This window comes from Ascaphus truei, chromosome 5, assembly GCF_040206685.1.
Source record: "Ascaphus truei isolate aAscTru1 chromosome 5, aAscTru1.hap1, whole genome shotgun sequence".
NCBI classification, from domain to species: domain Eukaryota; kingdom Metazoa; phylum Chordata; class Amphibia; order Anura; family Ascaphidae; genus Ascaphus; species Ascaphus truei.
Window position 1 is genome coordinate 5,519,411 of NC_134487.1, and position 19,897 is coordinate 5,539,307.

Consider the following 19,897-nt stretch of genomic DNA (forward strand, 5'->3'; position numbering starts at 1 on the left):
CATAGTTACATAGCCACATACCTACAGAGCTACATAGTTACATAGCCACATACCTACAGAGCTACATAGTTACATAGCCACATACCTACAGAGCTACATAGTTACATAGCCACATACTACAGAGCTACATAGTTACATAGCCACATACCTAACAGAGCTACATAGTTACATAGCCACATACCTACAGAGCTACATAGTTACATAGCCACATACCTACAGAGCTACATAGTTACATAGCCACATACCTACAGAGCTACATAGTTACATAGCCACATACCTACAGAGCTACATAGTTACATAGCCACATACCTACAGAGCTACATAGTTACATAGCCCAAGGCTACATAGTACCCAGCCACATACCTACAGAGCTACATAGTTTCATAGCCACATACCTACAGAGCTACATAGTTACATAGCCACATACCTACAGAGTCTACATAGTTACCTAGACCGACATACCTACAGAGCTACATAGTTACCCAGCCACATACCTTACAGAGCTACATAGTTATAGTTACATAGCCACATACCTACAGAGCTACATAGTTACATAGCCACATACCTACAGAGCTACATAGTTACATAGCCACATACCTACAGAGCTACATAGTTACATAGCCACATACCTACAGAGCTACATAGTTACATAGCCACATACCTACAGAGCTACATAGTTACATAGCCACATACCTACAGAGCTACATAGTTACATAGCCACATACCTACAGAGCTACATAGTTACCTAGCCACATACCTACAGAGCTACATAGTTACATAGCCACATACCTACAGAGCTACATAGTTACCCAGCCACATACCTACAGAGCTACATAGTTACATAGCCACATACCTACAGAGCTACATAGTTACATAGCCACATACCTACAGAGCTACATAGTTACCTAGCCACATACCTACAGAGCTACATAGTTACCTAGCCACATACCTACAGAGCTACATAGTTACCTAGCCACATACCTACAGAGCTACATAGTTACCTAGCCACATACCTACAGAGCTACATAGTTACCTAGCCACATACCTACAGAGCTACATAGTTACCTAGCCACATACCTACAGAGCCACATACCTACAGAGCAACATAGTTATCTAGCCACATACCTACAGAGCTACATAGTTACCTAGCCACATACCTACAGAGCTACATAGTTACCTAGCCACATACCAACAGAGCTACATAGTTACCTAGCCACATACCTACAGAGCCACATACCTACAGAGCAACATAGTTATCTAGCCACATACCTACAGAGCTACATAGTTACCTAGCCACATACCTACAGAGCTACATAGTTATCTAGCCACATACCTACAGAGCCACATACCTACAGAGCAACATAGTTATCTAGCCACATACCTACAGAGCTACATAGTTACCTAGCTACATACCTACAGAGCTACATAGTTACATACTGTAGCTACATAGTTACATACCTACAGAGCCACACACCTACAGAGCCACACACCTACAGAGCCACACACATACAGAGCCACACACCTACAGAGCCACATACCTACAGAGTTACAGAGTTACAGAGCTACATAGTTACATACTGTACCTACATAGTTACATAACTACAGAGCCACATACCTACAGAGTTACAGAGTTACAGAGTTACAGAGCTACATAGTTACGTACTGTAGCTACATAGTTACATACCTACAGAGCCACACACCTACAGAGTTACAGAGTTACAGAGCTACATAGTTAGATACTGTAGCTACATAGTTACATACCTACAGAGCCACACACCTACAGAGACACACACCTACAGAGCCACACACCTACAGAGCCACATACCTACAGAGCCACATACCTACAGAGCCACACACCTACAGAGCCACATACCTACAGAGCCACACACCTACAGAGCCACACACCTACAGAGCCACATACCTACAGAGCCACATACCTACAGAGCCACACACCTACAGAGCCACACACCTACAGAGCCACACACCTACAGAGCCACACACCTACAGAGACACACACCTACAGAGACACATACCTACAGAGCTACATAGTTACATACCTACAGAGCCACACACCTACAGAGCCACACACCTAGAGAGCCACACACCTACAGAGCCACATACCTACAGAGCCACACACCAACAGAGCCACATACCTACAGAGCCACATACCTACAGAGCCACACACCTACAGAGACACACACCTACAGCGACACACACCTACAGAGCCACACACCTACAGAGCCACACACCTACAGAGACACACACCTACAGAGACACATACCTACAGAGCTACATAGTTACATACCTACAGAGCCACACACCTACAGAGCCACACACCTACAGAGCCACATACCTACAGAGCCACACACCTACAGAGCTACATAGTTACATACTGTAGCTACATAGTTACACACCTACAGAGCCACACACCTACAGAGCCACACACCTACAGAGACACACACCTACAGAGCCACACACCTACAGAGCCACACACCTACAGAGCCACATACCTACAGAGCCACACACCTACAGAGCCACACACCTACAGAGCCACACACCTACAGAGCCACACACCTACAGAGCCACACACCTACAGAGCCACACACCTACAGAGCCACACACCTACAGAGCCACACACCTACAGAGCCACACACCTACAGAGACACACACCTACAGAGCCACACACCTACAGAGCCACACACCTACAGAGCCACACACCTACAGAGCTACATACCTACAGAACCACACACCTACAGAGCCACACACCTACAGAGCCACACACCTACAGAGCCACACACCTACAGAGCCACACACCTACAGAGCCACACACCTACAGAGCCACATACCTACAGAGCCACACACCTACAGAGCTACATAGTTACATACTGTAGCTACATAGTTACATACCTACAGAGCCACACACCTACAGAGCCACACACCTACAGAGACACACACCTACAGAGCCACATACCTACAGAGCCACACACCTACAGAGACACACACCTACAGAGACACACACCTACAGAGACACACACCTACAGAGCCACACACCTACAGAGCCACATACCTACAGAGCCACACACACACCTACAGAGCCACACACCTACAGAGCCACATACCTACAGAGCCACACACCTACAGGGCCACACACCTACAGAGCCACACACCTACAGAGCCACACACACCTACAGAGCCACACACCTACAGAGCCACATACCTACAGAGACACACACCTACAGAGCCACACACCTACAGAGCCACACACCTACAGAGCCACACACCTACAGAGCCACACACCTACAGAGCCACATACCTACAGAGCCACATACCTACAGAGCCACACACCTACAGAGCCACACACCTACAGAGCCACACACCTACAGAGCTACATAGTTACATACTGTAGCTACATAGTTACATACCTACAGAGCCACACACCTACAGAGCCACACACCTACAGAGCCACACACCTACAGAGCCACACACCTACAGAGCCACACACCTACAGAGCCACACACCTACAGAGCCACACAGCTACATAGTTACATACTGTAGCTACATAGTTACATACTGTAGCTACATAGTTACATACCTACAGAGCCACACACCTACAGAGCCACACACCTACAGAGCCACACACCTACAGAGCCACACACCTACAGAGCCACACACCTACAGAGCCACACACACCTACAGAGCCACACACACCTACAGAGCCACACACACCTACAGAGCCACACACACCTACAGAGCCACATACCTACAGAGCCACATACCTACAGAGCCACATACCTACAGAGCTACACACCTACAGAGCCACACACCTACAGAGCCACACACCTATAGAGCCACACACCTACAAAGCCACACACATACAGAGCCACATACCTACAGAGCCACACACCTACAGAGCCACATACCTACAGAGCCACACACCTACAGAGCCACACACCTACAGAGCCACATACCTACAGAGCAACATAGTTATCTAGCCACATACCTACAGAGCTACATAGTTACCTAGCCACATACCTACAGAGCTACATAGTTACCTAGCCACACACCTACAGAGCTACATAGTTACATACTGTAGCTACATAGTTACATACCTACAGAGCCACACACCTACAGAGACACACACCTACAGAGACACACACCTACAGAGCCACACACCTACAGAGCCACACACCTACAGAGCCACACACCTACAGAGCTACATAGTTACATACCTACAGAGCCACACACCTACAGAGCTACATAGTTACATACCTACAGAGCCACATACCTACAGAGCTACACACCTACAGAGCTACATAGTTACATACCTACAGAGCCACACACCTACAGAGACACACACCTACAGAGCCACACACCTACAGAGCCACATACCTACAGAGCCACATACCTACAGAGCCACATACCTACAGAGCCACACACCTACAGAGCCACATACCTACAGAGCCACACACCTACAGAGCCACACACCTACAGAGCCACACACCTACAAAGCCACACACATACAGAGCCACATACCTACAGAGCCACATAACTACAGAGCCACATACCTACAGAGCCACATAACTACAGAGCCACACACCTACAGAGCCACACACCTACAGAGCCACACACCTACAGAGCCACATACCTACAGAGCCACACACCTACAGAGCCACACACCTACAGAGCCACACACCTACAGAGCCACATACCTACAGAGCCACACACACCTACAGAGCCACATACCTACAGAGCCACACACCTACAGAGCCACACACCTACAGAGCCACACACCTACAGAGCCACACACCTACAGAGCCACATACCTACAGAGCCACACACCTACAGAGCCACACACCTACAGACCCACACACCTACAGAGCCACATACCTACAGAGCCACACACACCTACAGAGCCACACACCTACAGAGCCACACACCTACAGAGCCACACACATACAGAGCCACACACATACAGAGCCACACACCTACAGAGCCACATACCTACAGAGCTACATAGTTACATACTGTAGCTACATAGTTACATACCTACAGAGCCACACACCTACAGAGCCACATACCTACAGAGCCACATACCTACAGAGCCACACACCTACAGAGCCACACACCTACAGAGACACACACCTACAGAGCCACACACCTACAGAGCCACACACCTACAGAGCCACATACCTACAGAGCCACACACCTACAGAGCCACACACCTACAGAGCCACACACCTACAGAGCTACATAGTTACATACCTACAGAGCCACACACCTACTGAGCCACACACCTACAGAGCCACACACCTACAGAGCCACACACCTACAGAGCCACACACCTACAGAGCCACACACCTACAGAGCCACACACCTACAGAGCCACACACCTACAGAGCCACACACCTACAGAGCCACACACCTACAGAGCCACACACCTACAGAGCCACACACATACAGAGCCACACACCTACAGAGCCACATACCTACAGAGCTACATAGTTACATACTGTAGCTACATAGTTACATACCTACAGAGCCACATACCTACAGAGCCACACACCTACAGAGCCACATACCTACAGAGCCACATACCTACAGAGCCACACACCTACAGAGCCACACACCTACAGAGACACACACCTACAGAGCCACACACCTACAGAGCCACACACCTACAGAGCCACACACCTACAGAGCTACACAGTTACATACCTACAGAGCCACACACCTACAGAGCCACACACCTACAGAGCCACACACCTACAGAGCCACACACCTACAGAGCCACACACCTACAGAGCCACACACCTACAGAGCCACACACCTACAGAGACACACACCTACAGAGACACACACCTACAGAGACACACACCTACAGAGACACACACCTACAGAGACACACACCTACAGAGCCACACACCTACAGAGCCACACACCTACAGAGCCACACACCTACAGAGCCACATAGTTACATACTGTAGCTACATAGTAACATACCTACAGAGCTAGAGAGCTACATAGTTACATACCTACAGAGCTACATAGCCACATACCTACAGAGCGACATAGCCACATACCTACAGAGCTACATAGTTACCTAGCCACATACCTACAGAGCTACATAGATACATACTCTAGCTACATAGTTACCTAGCTACATGTTACATAGCTACATAGTTACATACTGTAGCTACATAGTTACATACCTACAGAGCCACACACCTACAGAGCCACACACCTACAGAGCCACACACCTACAGAGCCACACACCTACAGAGCCACACACCTACAGAGCCACACACCTACAGAGCCACACACCTACAGAGCCACACACCTACAGAGCCACACACCTACAGAGCCACACACCTACAGAGCCACACACCTACAGAGCCACACACCTACAGAGCCACACACCTACAGGGCCACACACCTACAGGGCCACACACCTACAGAGCCACACACCTACAGAGCCACACACCTACAGAGCCACATACCTACAGAGCCACATACCTACAGAGCCACATACCTACAGAGCCACACACCTACAGAGCCACACACCTACAGAGCCACACACCTACAGAGCCACATACCTACAGAGCCACACACCTACAGAGCCACACACCTACAGAGCCACACACCTACAGAGCCACACACCTACAGAGCCACATAGTTACATACTGTAGCTACATAGTAACATACCTACAGAGCTAGAGAGCTACATAGTTACATACCTACAGAGCTACATAGATACATACTCTAGCTACATAGTTACCTAGCTACATGTTACATAGCTACATAGTTACATACTGTAGCTACATAGTTACATACCTACAGAGCCACACACCTACAGAGCCACACACCTACAGACCCACACACCTACAGAGCCACATACCTACAGAGCCACATACCTACAGAGCCACACACCTACAGAGCCACACACCTACAGAGCCACACACCTACAGAGCCACACACCTACAGAGCCACACACCTACAGAGCCACACACCTACAGAGCCACACACCTACAGAGCCACATAGTTACATACTGTAGCTACATATTAACATACCTACAGAGCCACACACCTACAGAGCCACATAGTTACATACTGTAGCTACATAGTAACATACCTACAGAGCTAGAGAGCTACATAGTTACATACCTACAGAGCGACATAGCTACAGAGCTACATAGTTACATAGCCACATACCTACAGAGCTACATAGTTACCTAGCCACATACCTACAGAGCTACATAGATACATACTCTAGCTACATAGTTACCTAGCTACATGTTACATAGCTACATAGTTACATACTGTAGCTACATAGGGGAAAATAAATTCCTTCCTGACTCCAAGAATTGGTAATCGGATTAATCCCTGGATCAACATCCTTCCCATGTATACATATTTGGTATATCCCTGTATACCTTTCCTTTCTAAAAAGTTGTCCAACCTTTTTTTGAATAAATCTATTGTATCTGCCATCACAGTCTCCATGGGTAATGAATCCCACACTGTAACTGCCCTTACTGTAAAGAACCCTTTCCTTTGTTGCTGGTGAAATCTCCTTTCCTCCAACCTTAAGGGACATGATTTCTTTTTATTTTACTGGATCCTCTTTTATTTCTTATCTTATGTGGTAATTGATCTTTCAATTGTCTCTTTAGTTACAAAGACACGCTCGTGAGTTAGGGCTGAGATGTAAGGAGGGGCAGAGGGGGGTAACGCTTTAAAAGAGAGTAGAAGAATGGAGTGTGAGATGCGGGATTTGATCGGAAGCCAGGAGAGGGATTTCATGAGGGGAGACGCGGAGACAGATTTAGGAAAGAGTAGAGTGATTCTGGCAGCAGCGTTTAGGATAGATTGTAGGGGAGACAGGTGAGAGGCAGGAAGGCCGGACAGCAGGAGGTTACAGAAGTCGAGACGGGAGAGAATGAGGGCCTGAGTCAGAGTTTTAGCAGTAGACCTATCAGAGGAAAGTTCTCCAGACGTCACACAATGGAAGTCCACAAAGCCACGTACAATTTGGGACTTTTTCGGACTTCTTTCCTCTCAATGAAAGTAACAAATGTGTCAGATATTCAGGCATGCAAACATTAATAAAACGGAAGACGCTATTTTATTACCGCATATGGTGGAATTACTTCAAAAATTGTCCCAAACCTTTGTGACGTGTGTTACATATAATCCCCCGCCCTGTGCGTAATAAACATTCAGCCCGGCCCTCCCCCACGCCTACTGCGCCTCCTCTTATAACGTCACGCACCTTATTATTCACACCCCAGTAATAGCGGGGTCTGCTCATACATCCAATCCCAGTAATAGCGGGGTCTGCTCATACATCCAATCCCAGTAATAGCGGGGTCTGCTCATACATCCCACCCCAGTAATAGCGGGGTCTGCTCATACATCCCATCCCAGTAATAGTGGGGTCTGCTCATACATCCCATCCCAGTAATAGCGGGGTCTGCTCATACATCCCACCCCAGTAATAGCGGGGTCTGCTCATACATCCCACCCCAGTAATAGTGGGGTCTGCTCATACATCCCATCCCAGTAATAGCGGGGTCTGCTCATACATCCCATCCCAGTATTAGCGGGGTCTGCTCATACATCCCACCCCAGTAATAGCGGGGTCTGCTCATACATCCCACCCCAGTAATAGTGGGGTCTGCTCATACATCCCACCCCAGTAATAGCGGGGTCTGCTCATACATCCAATCCCAGTAATAGCGGGGTCTGCTCATACTTCCAATCCCAGTAATAGCGGGGTCTGCTCATACATCCCACCCCAGTAATAGCGGGGTCTGCTCATACATCCCATCCCAGTAATAGTGGGGTCTGCTCATACATCCCATCCCAGTAATAGTGGGGTCTGCTCATACATCCCATCCCAGTAATACTGGGGTCTGCTCATACATCCAATCCCAGTAATAGCGGGGTCTGCTCATACATCCAATCCCAGTAATAGCGGGGTCTGCTCATACATCCCACCCCAGTAATAGCGGGGTCTGCTCATACATCCCACCCCAGTAATAGCGGGGTCTGCTCATACATCCCATCCCAGTAATAGTGGGGTCTACTCATACATCCCATCCCAGTAATAGTGGGGTCTGCTCATACATCCCATCCCAGTAATAGCGGGGTCTGCTCATACATCCCACCCCAGTAATAGCGGGGTCTGCTCATACCTCCCACCCCAGTAATAGTGGGGTCTGCTCATACATCCCACCCCAGTAATAGCGGGGTCTGCTCATACCTCCCACCACAGTAATAGTGGGGTCTGCTCATACATCCAATCCCAGTAATAGCGGGGTCTGCTCATACATCCAATCCCAGTAATAGCGGGGTCTGCTCATACATCCAATCCCAGTAATAGCGGGGTCTGCTCATACATCCCACCCCAGTAATAGCGGGGTCTGCTTATACATCCCATCCCAGTAATACTGGGGTCTGCTCATACATCCAATCCCAGTAATAGCGGGGTCTGCTCATACATCCAATCCCAGTAATAGCGGGGTCTGCTCATACATCCCACCCCAGTAATAGCGGGGTCTGCTCATACATCCCATCCCAGTAATAGTGGGGTCTGCTCATACATCCCATCCCAGTAATAGTGGGGTCTGCTCATACATCCCATCCCAGTAATAGTGGGGTCTGCTCATACATCCCACCCCAGTAATAGTGGGGTCTGCTCATACATCCCATCCCAGTAATACTGGGGTCTGCTCATACATCCAATCCCAGTAATAGCGGGGTCTGCTCATACATCCAATCCCAGTAATAGCGGGGTCTGCTCATACATCCCACCCCAGTAATAGCGGGGTCTGCTCATACATCCCACCCCAGTAATAGCGGGGTCTGCTCATACATCCCATCCCAGTAATAGTGGGGTCTGCTCATACATCCCATCCCAGTAATAGTGGGGTCTGCTCATACATCCAATCCCAGTAATAGTGGGGTCTGCTCATACATCCCACCCCATTAATAGTGGGGTCTGCTCATACATCCCACCCCAGTAATAGCGGGGTCTGCTCATACATCCCACCCCAGTAATAGCGGGGTCTGCTCATACATCCCATCCCAGTAATACTGGGGTCTGCTCATACATCCCACCCCAGTAATAGCGGGGTCTGCTCATACATCCCATCCCAGTAATAGCGGGGTCTGCTCATACATCCCACCCCAGTAATAGCGGGGTCTGCTCATACATCCCACCCCAGTAATAGTGGGGTCTGCTCATACATCCAATCCCAGTAATAGTGGGGTCTGCTCATACATCCCATCCCAGTAATAGCCGGGTCTGCCCATACATCCCACCCCAGTAATAGTGGGGTCTGCTTATACATCCATCCCAGTAATAGTGGGGTCTGCTCATACATCCCACCCCAGTAATAGCGGGGTCTGCTCATACATCCAATCCCAGTAATAGCGGGGTCTGCTCATACATCCAATCCCAGTAATAGCGGGGTCTGCTCATACATCCAATCCCAGTAATAGCGGGGTCTGCTCATACATCCCACCCCAGTAATAGCGGGGTCTGCTCATACATCCCACCCCAGTAATAGCGGGGTCTGCTCATACATCCCATCCCAGTAATAGTGGGGTCTGCTCATACATCCCATCCCAGTAATAGTGGGGTCTGCTCATACATCCAATCCCAGTAATAGTGGGGTCTGCTCATACATCCCGCCCCAGTAATAGTGGGGTTTGCTCATACATCCCATCCCAGTAATAGTGGGGTCTGCTCATACATCCCACCCCAGTAATAGCGGGGTCTGCTCATACATCCAATCCCAGTAATAGCGGGTTCTGCTCATACATCCCATCCCAGTAATAGTGGGGTCTGCTCATACATCCCACCCCAGTAATAGCGGGGTCTGCTCATACATCCAATCCCAGTAATAGCGGGGTCTGCTTATACATCCCATCCCAGTAATAGTGGGGTCTGCTCATACATCCCATCCCAGTAATAGTGGGGTCTGCTCATACATTGTACTGCCCAGTCCCTGCTCGCTTCACGCACACGCACACGCACACGCACACGCAGCTGCGGTTGATACAATCACTAGATCTCCTCATACACAAATAACTTGACCCCAGATCACAATGACCATGGACTGTATATGGACTGTATATGGACTATATATGGACTATATATGGACTCTCACAGTGAGGGATAACAATGTAAGCTTGGGTGCTTTAGATCCACTCACCAGCTCCCCACAGCCCTGATGTCACATTGATATTATATTACACTAGCTGAGAGACCCGGCGTTGCCCGGGATGTAATGTTCCCGTTCCTCTCTCTCCTCCCCCCTCTCTCTGTTTGTCCCCCATTCACATCAATCCAGTCCCCCCCCTCCCTCCCTCCTTTACAGCTTCATGTAGCGTGTGTGCGTCAGTCACTGTGTGTTTGCTCGCGCGTCAGTGAGTCTGAGGCAGAAACACAAACACACACAGACTGACTGACGCACACACAGTCAGTGTGTGCCTCAGTCAGTGTGTGCGTGCGTCAGTCAGGCTTTGTGTGCGCGTCAGTCAGTGTGTGCGTGCGTGCGGCAGTCAGTCAGTGTGTGCGCGCGGGGCGTCAAAGGGAGGGGGGGGGCGTCAAAGGGAGGGGGGGGGCGTCAAAGGGAGGGGGGGGGCGTCAAAGGGAGGGGGGGGGCGTCAAAGGGAGGGGGGGGGGGCGTCAAAGGGAGGGGGGGGGGCGTCAAAGGGAGGGGGGGGGCGTCAAAGGGAGGGGGGGGCGTCAAAGGGAGGGGGGGGGCGTCAAAGGGAGGGGGGGGGGCGTCAAAGGGAGGGGGGGGGGCGTCAAAGGGAGGGGGGGGGGCGTCAAAGGGAGGGGGGGGGGCGTCAAAGGGAGGGGGGGGGCGTCAAAGGGAGGGGGGGGGGCGTCAAAGGGAGGAGGGGGGGCGTCAAAGGGAGGGGGGGGGGCGTCAAAGGGAGGGGGGGGGCGTCAAAGGGAGGGGGGGGGGCGTCAAAGGGAGGGGGGGGGCGTCAAAGGGAGGGGGGGGGGCGTCAAAGGGAGGGGGGGGGCGTCAAAGGGAGGGGGGGGGCGTCAAAGGGAGGGGGGGGGCGTCAAAGGGAGGGGGGGGGGCGTCAAAGGGAGGGGGGGGGCGTCAAAGGGAGGGGGGGGGCGTCAAAGGGAGGGGGGGGGCGTCAAAGGGAGGGGGGGGGGCGTCAAAGGGAGGGGGGGGGGCGTCAAAGGGAGGGGGGGGGGCGTCAAAGGGAGGGGGGGGGCGTCAAAGGGAGGGGGGGGGGCGTCAAAGGGAGGGGGGGGGGCGTCAAAGGGAGGGGGGGGGCGTCAAAGGGAGAGGGGGGGTGTCAAAGGGAGGGGGGGGCGTCAAAGGGAGGGGGGGGGCGTCAAAGGGAGGGGGGGGGCGTCAAAGGGAGGGGGGGGGCGCCTCAAAGGCATGGATTCCTCCCCCTGCATTTCCTGCAGTGGACAGGAGGGGGGGGGGGCAGTGGACAGGAGGGGGGGGGGCAGTGGACAGGAGGGGGGGGGGCAGTGGACAGGAGGGGGGGGGGAGTGGACAGGAGGGGGGGGCAGTGGACAGGAGGGGGGGGCAGTGGACAGGAGGGGGGCAGGGACAGGAGGGGGGGGCAGTGGACAGGAGGGGGGGCAGTGGACAGGAGGGGGGGGCAGTGGACAGGAGGGGGGGGCAGTGGACAGGAGGGGGGGCAGTGGACAGGAGGGGGGAGCAGTGGACAGGAGGGAGGGGGCAGTGGACAGGAGGGGGGGGCAGTGGACAGGAGGGGGGGGGCAGTGGACAGGAGGGGGGGGGCAGTGGACAGGAGGGGGGGGGGCAGTGGACAGGAGGGGGGGGGGCAGTGGACAGGAGGGGGGGGGCAGTGGACAGGAGGGGGGGGCAGTGGACAGGAGGGGGGGGCAGTGGACAGGAGGGGGGGGCAGTGGACAGGAGGGGGGGGCAGTGGACAGGAGGGGGGGGCAGTGGACAGGAGGGGGGGGCAGTGGACAGGAGGGGGGGCAGTGGACAGGAGGGGGGGGCAGTGGACAGGAGGGGGGGGCAGTGGACAGGAGGGGGGGGCAGTGGACAGGAGGGGGGGGGCAGTGGACAGGAGGGGGGGCAGTGGACAGGAGGGGGGGGGCAGTGGACAGGAGGGAGGGGGCAGTGGACAGGAGGGAGGGGGCAGTGGACAGGAGGGGGGGGCAGTGGACAGGAGGGGGGGGGCAGTGGACAGGAGGGGGGGCAGTGGACAGGAGGGGGGGGGCAGTGGACAGGAGGGGGGGCAGTGGACAGGAGGGAGGGGGGGCAGTGGACAGGAGGGGGGGGGGCAGTGGACAGGAGGGGGGGGGCAGTGGACAGGAGGGGGGGGGCAGTGGACAGGAGGGGGGGGGCAGTGGACAGGAGGGGGGGGGCAGTGGACAGGAGGGGGGGGGCAGTGGACAGGAGGGGGGGGGCAGTGGACAGGAGGGGGGGGCAGTGGACAGGAGGGGGGGGCAGTGGACAGGAGGGGGGGCAGTGGACAGGAGGGGGGGGCAGTGGACAGGAGGGGGGGGCAGTGGACAGGAGGGGGGGGGCAGTGGACAGGAGGGGGGGGGCAGTGGACAGGAGGGGGGGGGCAGTGGACAGGAGGGGGGGGGCAGTGGACAGGAGGGGGGGGGCAGTGGACAGGAGGGGGGGGGCAGTGGACAGGAGGGGGGGCAGTGGACAGGAGGGGGGGGCAGTGGACAGGAGGGGGGGGCAGTGGACAGGAGGGGGGGGCAGTGGACAGGAGGGGGGGGGGCAGTGGACAGGAGGGGGGGGGCAGTGGACAGGAGGGGGGGGGCAGTGGACAGGAGGGGGGGGCAGTGGACAGGAGGGGGGACAGGAGGGGGGACGCAGTGGACAGGAGGGGGGGGCAGTGGACAGGAGGGGGGGGCAGTGGACAGGAGGGGGGGGCAGTGGACAGGAGGGGGGGGCAGTGGACAGGAGGGGGGGGCAGTGGACAGGAGGGGGGGCAGTGGACAGTCACACACACACACACACACACACACACACACACACACACACACACACACACACACACACACACACACACACACACACACACACACACACACACACACACACACACACACACACACACACACACCCCTCAGTTGATGCGCCCTTTCTCAGTTCCGTTTGGCGCCGGAGGTGGGGAGCGACACCTACCTGTACTTCCGGGCGCCGCCACCGTCTGACTCGGCGCCGCGAGGGAGGAAGGGGGTCCGCCATCTTACGCGCCGCGTGGCAGCTGCGGGAAGCTAGGTGATTTGGAGCGGGGAGGGGGGAGAGGTGATTTGGAGCGGGGAGGGGTGATTTGGAGCGGGGAGAGGTGATTTGGAGCGGGGAGAGGTGATTTGGAGCGGGGAGAGGTGATTTGGAGCGGGGAGAGGTGGCCGCTGGGGAGGGGGAAGAGGTGATTTGGAGCGGGGAGAGGTGGCCGCTGGGGAGGGGGAAGAGGTGATGCCGCTGGGGAGGGGGAAGAGGTGATGCCGCTGGGGAGGGGGAAGAGGTGATGCCGCTGGGGAGGGGGAAGAGGTGATGCCGCTGGGGAGGGGGAAGAGGTGATGCCGCTGGGGAGGGGGAAGAGGTGATGCCGCTGGGGAGGGGGAAGAGGTGATGCCGCTGGGGAGGGGGAAGAGGTGATGCCGCTGGGGAGGGGGAAGAGGTGATGCCGCTGGGGAGGGGGAAGAGGTGATGCCGCTGGGGAGGGGGAAGAGGTGATGCCGCTGGTGAGGGGAAAGAGGTGATGCCGCTGGGGAGGGGGAAGAGGTGATGCCGCTGGGGAGGGGGAAGAGGTGATTTGGAGAGGGGAGAGAGGTGTGTGTGTGTGTGTGTGTGTGTGTGTGTGTGTGTGTGTGTGTGTGTGTGTGTGTGTGTGTGTGTGTGTGTGTGTGTGTGTGTGTGTGTGTGTGTGTGTGTGTGTGTGTGTGTGTGTGTGTGTGTGTGTGTGTGTGTGTGTGTGTGTGTGTGTGTTATTTATTTTTTTGGACCTTTGGCCCGTCACTCCGCCTCAGGCCAATGAGAGGTGTGGGGGGCGGGCCAAGGGGGTGGTGTGAGTGTGTGAGGCCAATGAGAGGTGTGCGGGGGCGGGCGGGCCAAGTGACCAATGAGATTGCCGCTAGGGACACCGGACATCCAGCAGGCAGGCATGCATGCATGCAGGCAGGCAGGCAAACATACAGTGCTTTCACTAATATAGTATAAGATTGAGGGGCCATTGGGGACACACAGGAGGTGGGTTACCATCATGGAACCTCAGTCTGAGCATCTCCCCGCTGATAACCTAAGTGCTGAGGTGGTTTGTGCAACGATTAGTTTCAGAGCTGGCATCAACATTGTTCTTATATAGATGAGGATATATACACAGTATGAAAGCCTGTATATAATCCCAAACAGTCACTATCACAGATATACATTTGGAGAGACGGTGAGTGACAGGTACACACAGTGACACACACAGTGACACACACACACAGTGACACACACGTTACATGTCCATACAAATTAGGCATCCAGTCTCAACAATGGAATCTCTGACACAACATACGGCTGACGTCACCCCGAGACACCCGACGTCACCCCGAGACACCCGACGTCACCCTGAAACGGCTGACATCACATTGAAACGGCTGACATCACCCCGAGACACCCGACGTCACCCCGAGACACCCGACGTCACCCCGAGACACCCGACGTCACCCTGAAACGGCTGACATCACATTGAAACGGCTGACATCACCCTGAGACGGCCGACGTCACCCCGAGACACCCGACGTCACCCCGAGACACCCGACGTCACCCTGAAACGGCTGACATCACATTGAAACGGCTGACATCACCCTGAGACGGCCGACGTCACCCCGAGACACCCTATTCCTTCATTACTTCAAACAGTTGTCAAAGTGCTTTATAAGATAGTGGTACTGTGTGTGACACGTGGTACTGTGTGTGACACGTGGTACTGTGTGTGACACGTGGTACTGTGTGTGACACGTGGTACTGTGTGTGACACGTGGTACTGTGTGTGACATGTGGTACTGTGTGTGACATGTGGTACTGTGTGTGTGACATGTGGTACTGTGTGTGACATGTGGTACTGTGTGTGTGACATGTGGTACTGTGTGACACGTGGTACTGTGTGTGACGTGGTACTGTGTGTGACGTGGTACTGTGTGTGACATGTGACACGTGTGATACATTGTGGCAAGGTCTCATTTCGGGGGGTTTTGCACAATGTTTAAACACATGAAGGACGGGACGTCCCTGAAATAAACCCGTGTGTAAATATTACATGGAAATGGGAACTTCTAAATACAGCAAATAATCCGGCAATAACAAGCAGTGTTACACCATATAGTGGTGACCTAATACAGACCACGTATAGATCTCAGCCTCCCTCTATTTAAACAATTATGTATCACCTATAGACAACAGGGCCATTCCCTATACATCCACTTAACAAAGCCCTGGAATATAGGCACCAGCCTCCACCTGTGATAACTTCTCATATATGCACCAACTTTATTCCTTAATGGTCTCACATATAGGTACCAGCCCCCCCCCCCCCCTATCCCTATGCAATGGCCTCTTCCATAGGCAGGGACTCCATGTCTTAATGCAGGGGGGCCAACGCCAGGCTCAAGGCCCTCCCACCCCAACAGGTCAGGTTTTCAGGATATCCCTGCTTCAGCACAGGTGGCACAATCAGTCCCTGCTTCAGCACAGGTGGCACAATCAGTCCCTGCTTCAGCACAGGTGGCACAATCAGTCTCTGCTTCGGCACAGGTGGCTCAATTAGTCCCTGCTTCAGCACAGGTGGCTTAATCAGTCCCTGCTTCAGCACAGGTGGCTTAATCAGTCCCTGCTTCGGCACAGGTGGCTCAATTAGTCCCTGCTTCAGCACAGGTGGCTTAATCAGTCCCTGCTTAAGCACAGGTGGCTCAATTAGTCCCTGCTTCAGCACAGGTGGCTCAATCTGTGCCACCTGTGCTTAAGTTGGGATATCCTGAAAACCTGACCTGTTTGGGGAGAGGGGGTGGGGGCTTGAGGACGGGAGTTGAGCCCCCTGCCTTAATGAGTTCACTTACAGAAACCAAGTCAACCTCCTGTTCACCCAGAGGCCTCAGCGTCTCCCGGTGATGAGCTCACATATAAGACACATCACAGACATGTTACACACACATCCGTGTCTCCCTTCCTGGTGACCTCGCATATATGCACCAACTTCAACCCCCGCTCCACCAACCAATGGACCTCACCTATAGACATGTATACTGTATATATATATATACCAATGGACCTCACCTATAGACACACACACATATATCTCTATCAATGCATATATAGCATATATACTCGGATACACACTAACACCTATAGGCATGTATATATAGATCAATGGACCTCACCTATAGACATGTATACTGTATATATATATACCAATGGACCTCACCTATAGACACACAGACATATCGCTATCAATGCATATATAACATATATACTCGGATACAGACTAACACCTATAGGCATGTATATATAGATCAATGGACCTCACCTATATCTACTGTAAATACTCTCTTTTGTTAAACAATGACTTCCCAGAAATCCAACCTCCTAATATTCACACCCTCACCTGCAGTATAGCCACCACCTTCATCTATGAGCCCCCCCCCCCCCCAGCCCCTACCTAACCACGAGACCCCCATTACTCCCCCCAGGCACTCACCTATAGACACAAGCTTGATATGTTCTCGGTCCAGGAATTCCAGAGCCACCGACACGTTCTCCAGCTTCATCTGCCGGAAGTTGGGTCTGGAGTGGTACTTTCGGTACATCTTCTTCTGGCTCAGCACCTCCAGCAGGGCGATGAGCTTGAGGCCGTCGGTCAGGTCCTTCTGGAGGTCCCCGATGCGCTTGTTCATGCACTTGAGGTGCTCGTTGCACCACCTGGTGAAGGTGTTCTGCTGGATCTTCTTCCAGGGGGCATCTTCTGCCAGGTCCTTCTCGGTGGCCGGCATCTCCTCGCTGTCCTCGCCCTGGTGCTGCTGCTCGTAGTAATCGTTGCTGCTCATGATGCCTCTGGGTTGGGTGCTTTCTTCTTTTTATGCGGGGATTAGCAAGACAAAAAAAGGGTGGGGAGGGAGAGGCAGGGACAGGTCCAAACCCCACACTGTGAGATCAAGTCCAAGCTGCTCAAACTGACCTCGACAATCAGATTCGTTCCCTTATAATTGTCCTCTGCTTGGAAAAAGTGAGATGTTCCTGGCAAGGTCCAGTTAACTCTTCCAGCAGCTTCCGCAGCGCCTGTGACCTGAGACAGGGCAGGGGGAGAGTTATTATCACAGTCCCTTCTGTTTCCTTCCCTAAGTCCTTGTTCTGCTGTGGGGGGGAGAGGCAGAATGAGCAGCAGGTCAGCACTGTGCTGGGGGGGTCAGCTCTGTGCTGGGGGGGTCAGCTCTGTGCTGGGGGGGGGGGGTTGTAAGAGAAAAAGTCAGGAAACCCAAAGAGAGTAACACAAAGAAGAAGCAGAGAACAGCTGCGCCCCAAGCAGCTGATAACAGGGGCAGAGAGATATCCCAGCAGAGAGAGGCAGAGAATGGAAGCAGAGAGAGGGCTACAGCCACTTGTGAGAGTGTGGAGACCACGATGGAGTTGGTTTTAAAGAAAGCTGAGCCCCCCCCCCCCCCTCTCTCTCCCCCTGGTCTCTATCACCCTCCCTCCCCCCAGCGTCAGAGACATGGACTCCCAGGAATGTCTTAGCCATGACCATATACAACTAAGATGAGTATTTTCCTAATCCTCTGTCAGATAGGGTGCGGGGCAGGATTGGGTGCTAAGGATAGCCGGGGCCGGATTGGCTGCGGGGGGGCACTGCTCTCACACTTTGTATTTTTAGCCACCCCATATCTGGGAGGTCTGGCTGGGGGGGGGGGGGGTCTGGCTGGGGGGGGGGAACTGGCTGGAGGGGGGGGGGCTGGGAGCTTACAACACAAGTTAACAAAAGCAGCAGATGTAATGCAAGGGGAGAACACACCCCCCCCCCCCTCCCCAGCCCCCAAATACATCCCCTCCCCACCCACCCCCCCCTCCCCACCCCCCAAATACATCCCCTCCCAAAGCACACGCTCACTCACGGCGTTAACCCTTTGTGTACAGTGCAGAACATGTGCTCCCGATTAGGCGCACAGACATACCGTGCTGGGGGATACACAGGGGTGTGAGGGGCGCGTGTCCACCCAGCATTTCAGGGGCGGCCAACGCCAGTCCTTAAGGGCCACCATCACGTCAGGCGTTCATGATATCCCTGCTTCAGCACACGTGGTGCAGTCATTATGACATAGCCACTGATTGAGCTGCCTGTGCTGAAGCAGGGATATCCTGAAAAGCTGACCTGGTGGTGGCCCTTGCGGGCTGGAGTTGGGTCATTGACTGAACCTCTTGCGCTGAAGCAGGGATATCCTGACAACCTGGCGGCGGTGGCCCTTGGAGTTGCCCCCTCGCAATGTTACTATTACTGTGACGGAGATGCAAAGTGGGGTAACAGGCTGTATTCTGGGGTAACGGGCTATACCCTGGGGTAACGAGCTGTACCCTGGGGTAACGGGCTGTACCCTGGGGTAACGGGCTGTACCCTGGGGTAACGGGATGTACCCTGGGGTAACGGGCTGTACTCTGGGGTAACGGGCTGTACCCTGGGGTAACGGGCTGTACCCTGGGGTAACTGGCTGTACCCTGGGGTAACGGGCTGTACCCTGGGGTAACGGGCTGTACCCTGGGGTAACGGGCTGTACCCTGGGGTAACGGGATGTACCCTGGGGTAACGGGCTGTACCCTGGGGTAACTGGCTGTACCCTGGGGTAACGGGCTGTACCCTGGGGTAACGGGCTGTACCCTGGGGT

The 19,897-nt window shown here is 53.8% G+C and overlaps 1 protein-coding gene across 1 annotated transcript in view; it reads right to left on the reverse strand.

Moving 5' to 3' along the window:
- Window positions 1-18,642, reverse strand: part of FLNC (filamin C) — a 152,623-nt gene extending 133,981 nt beyond the window's left edge. Inside the window, 1 exon segment of the mRNA XM_075598896.1 lies at window positions 17,725-18,642. Coding sequence (XP_075455011.1) covers window positions 17,725-18,070 — 346 coding nt within the window. The 5' untranslated portion in view covers window positions 18,071-18,642.
- Window positions 18,643-19,897: the final 1,255 nt, after the last annotated feature.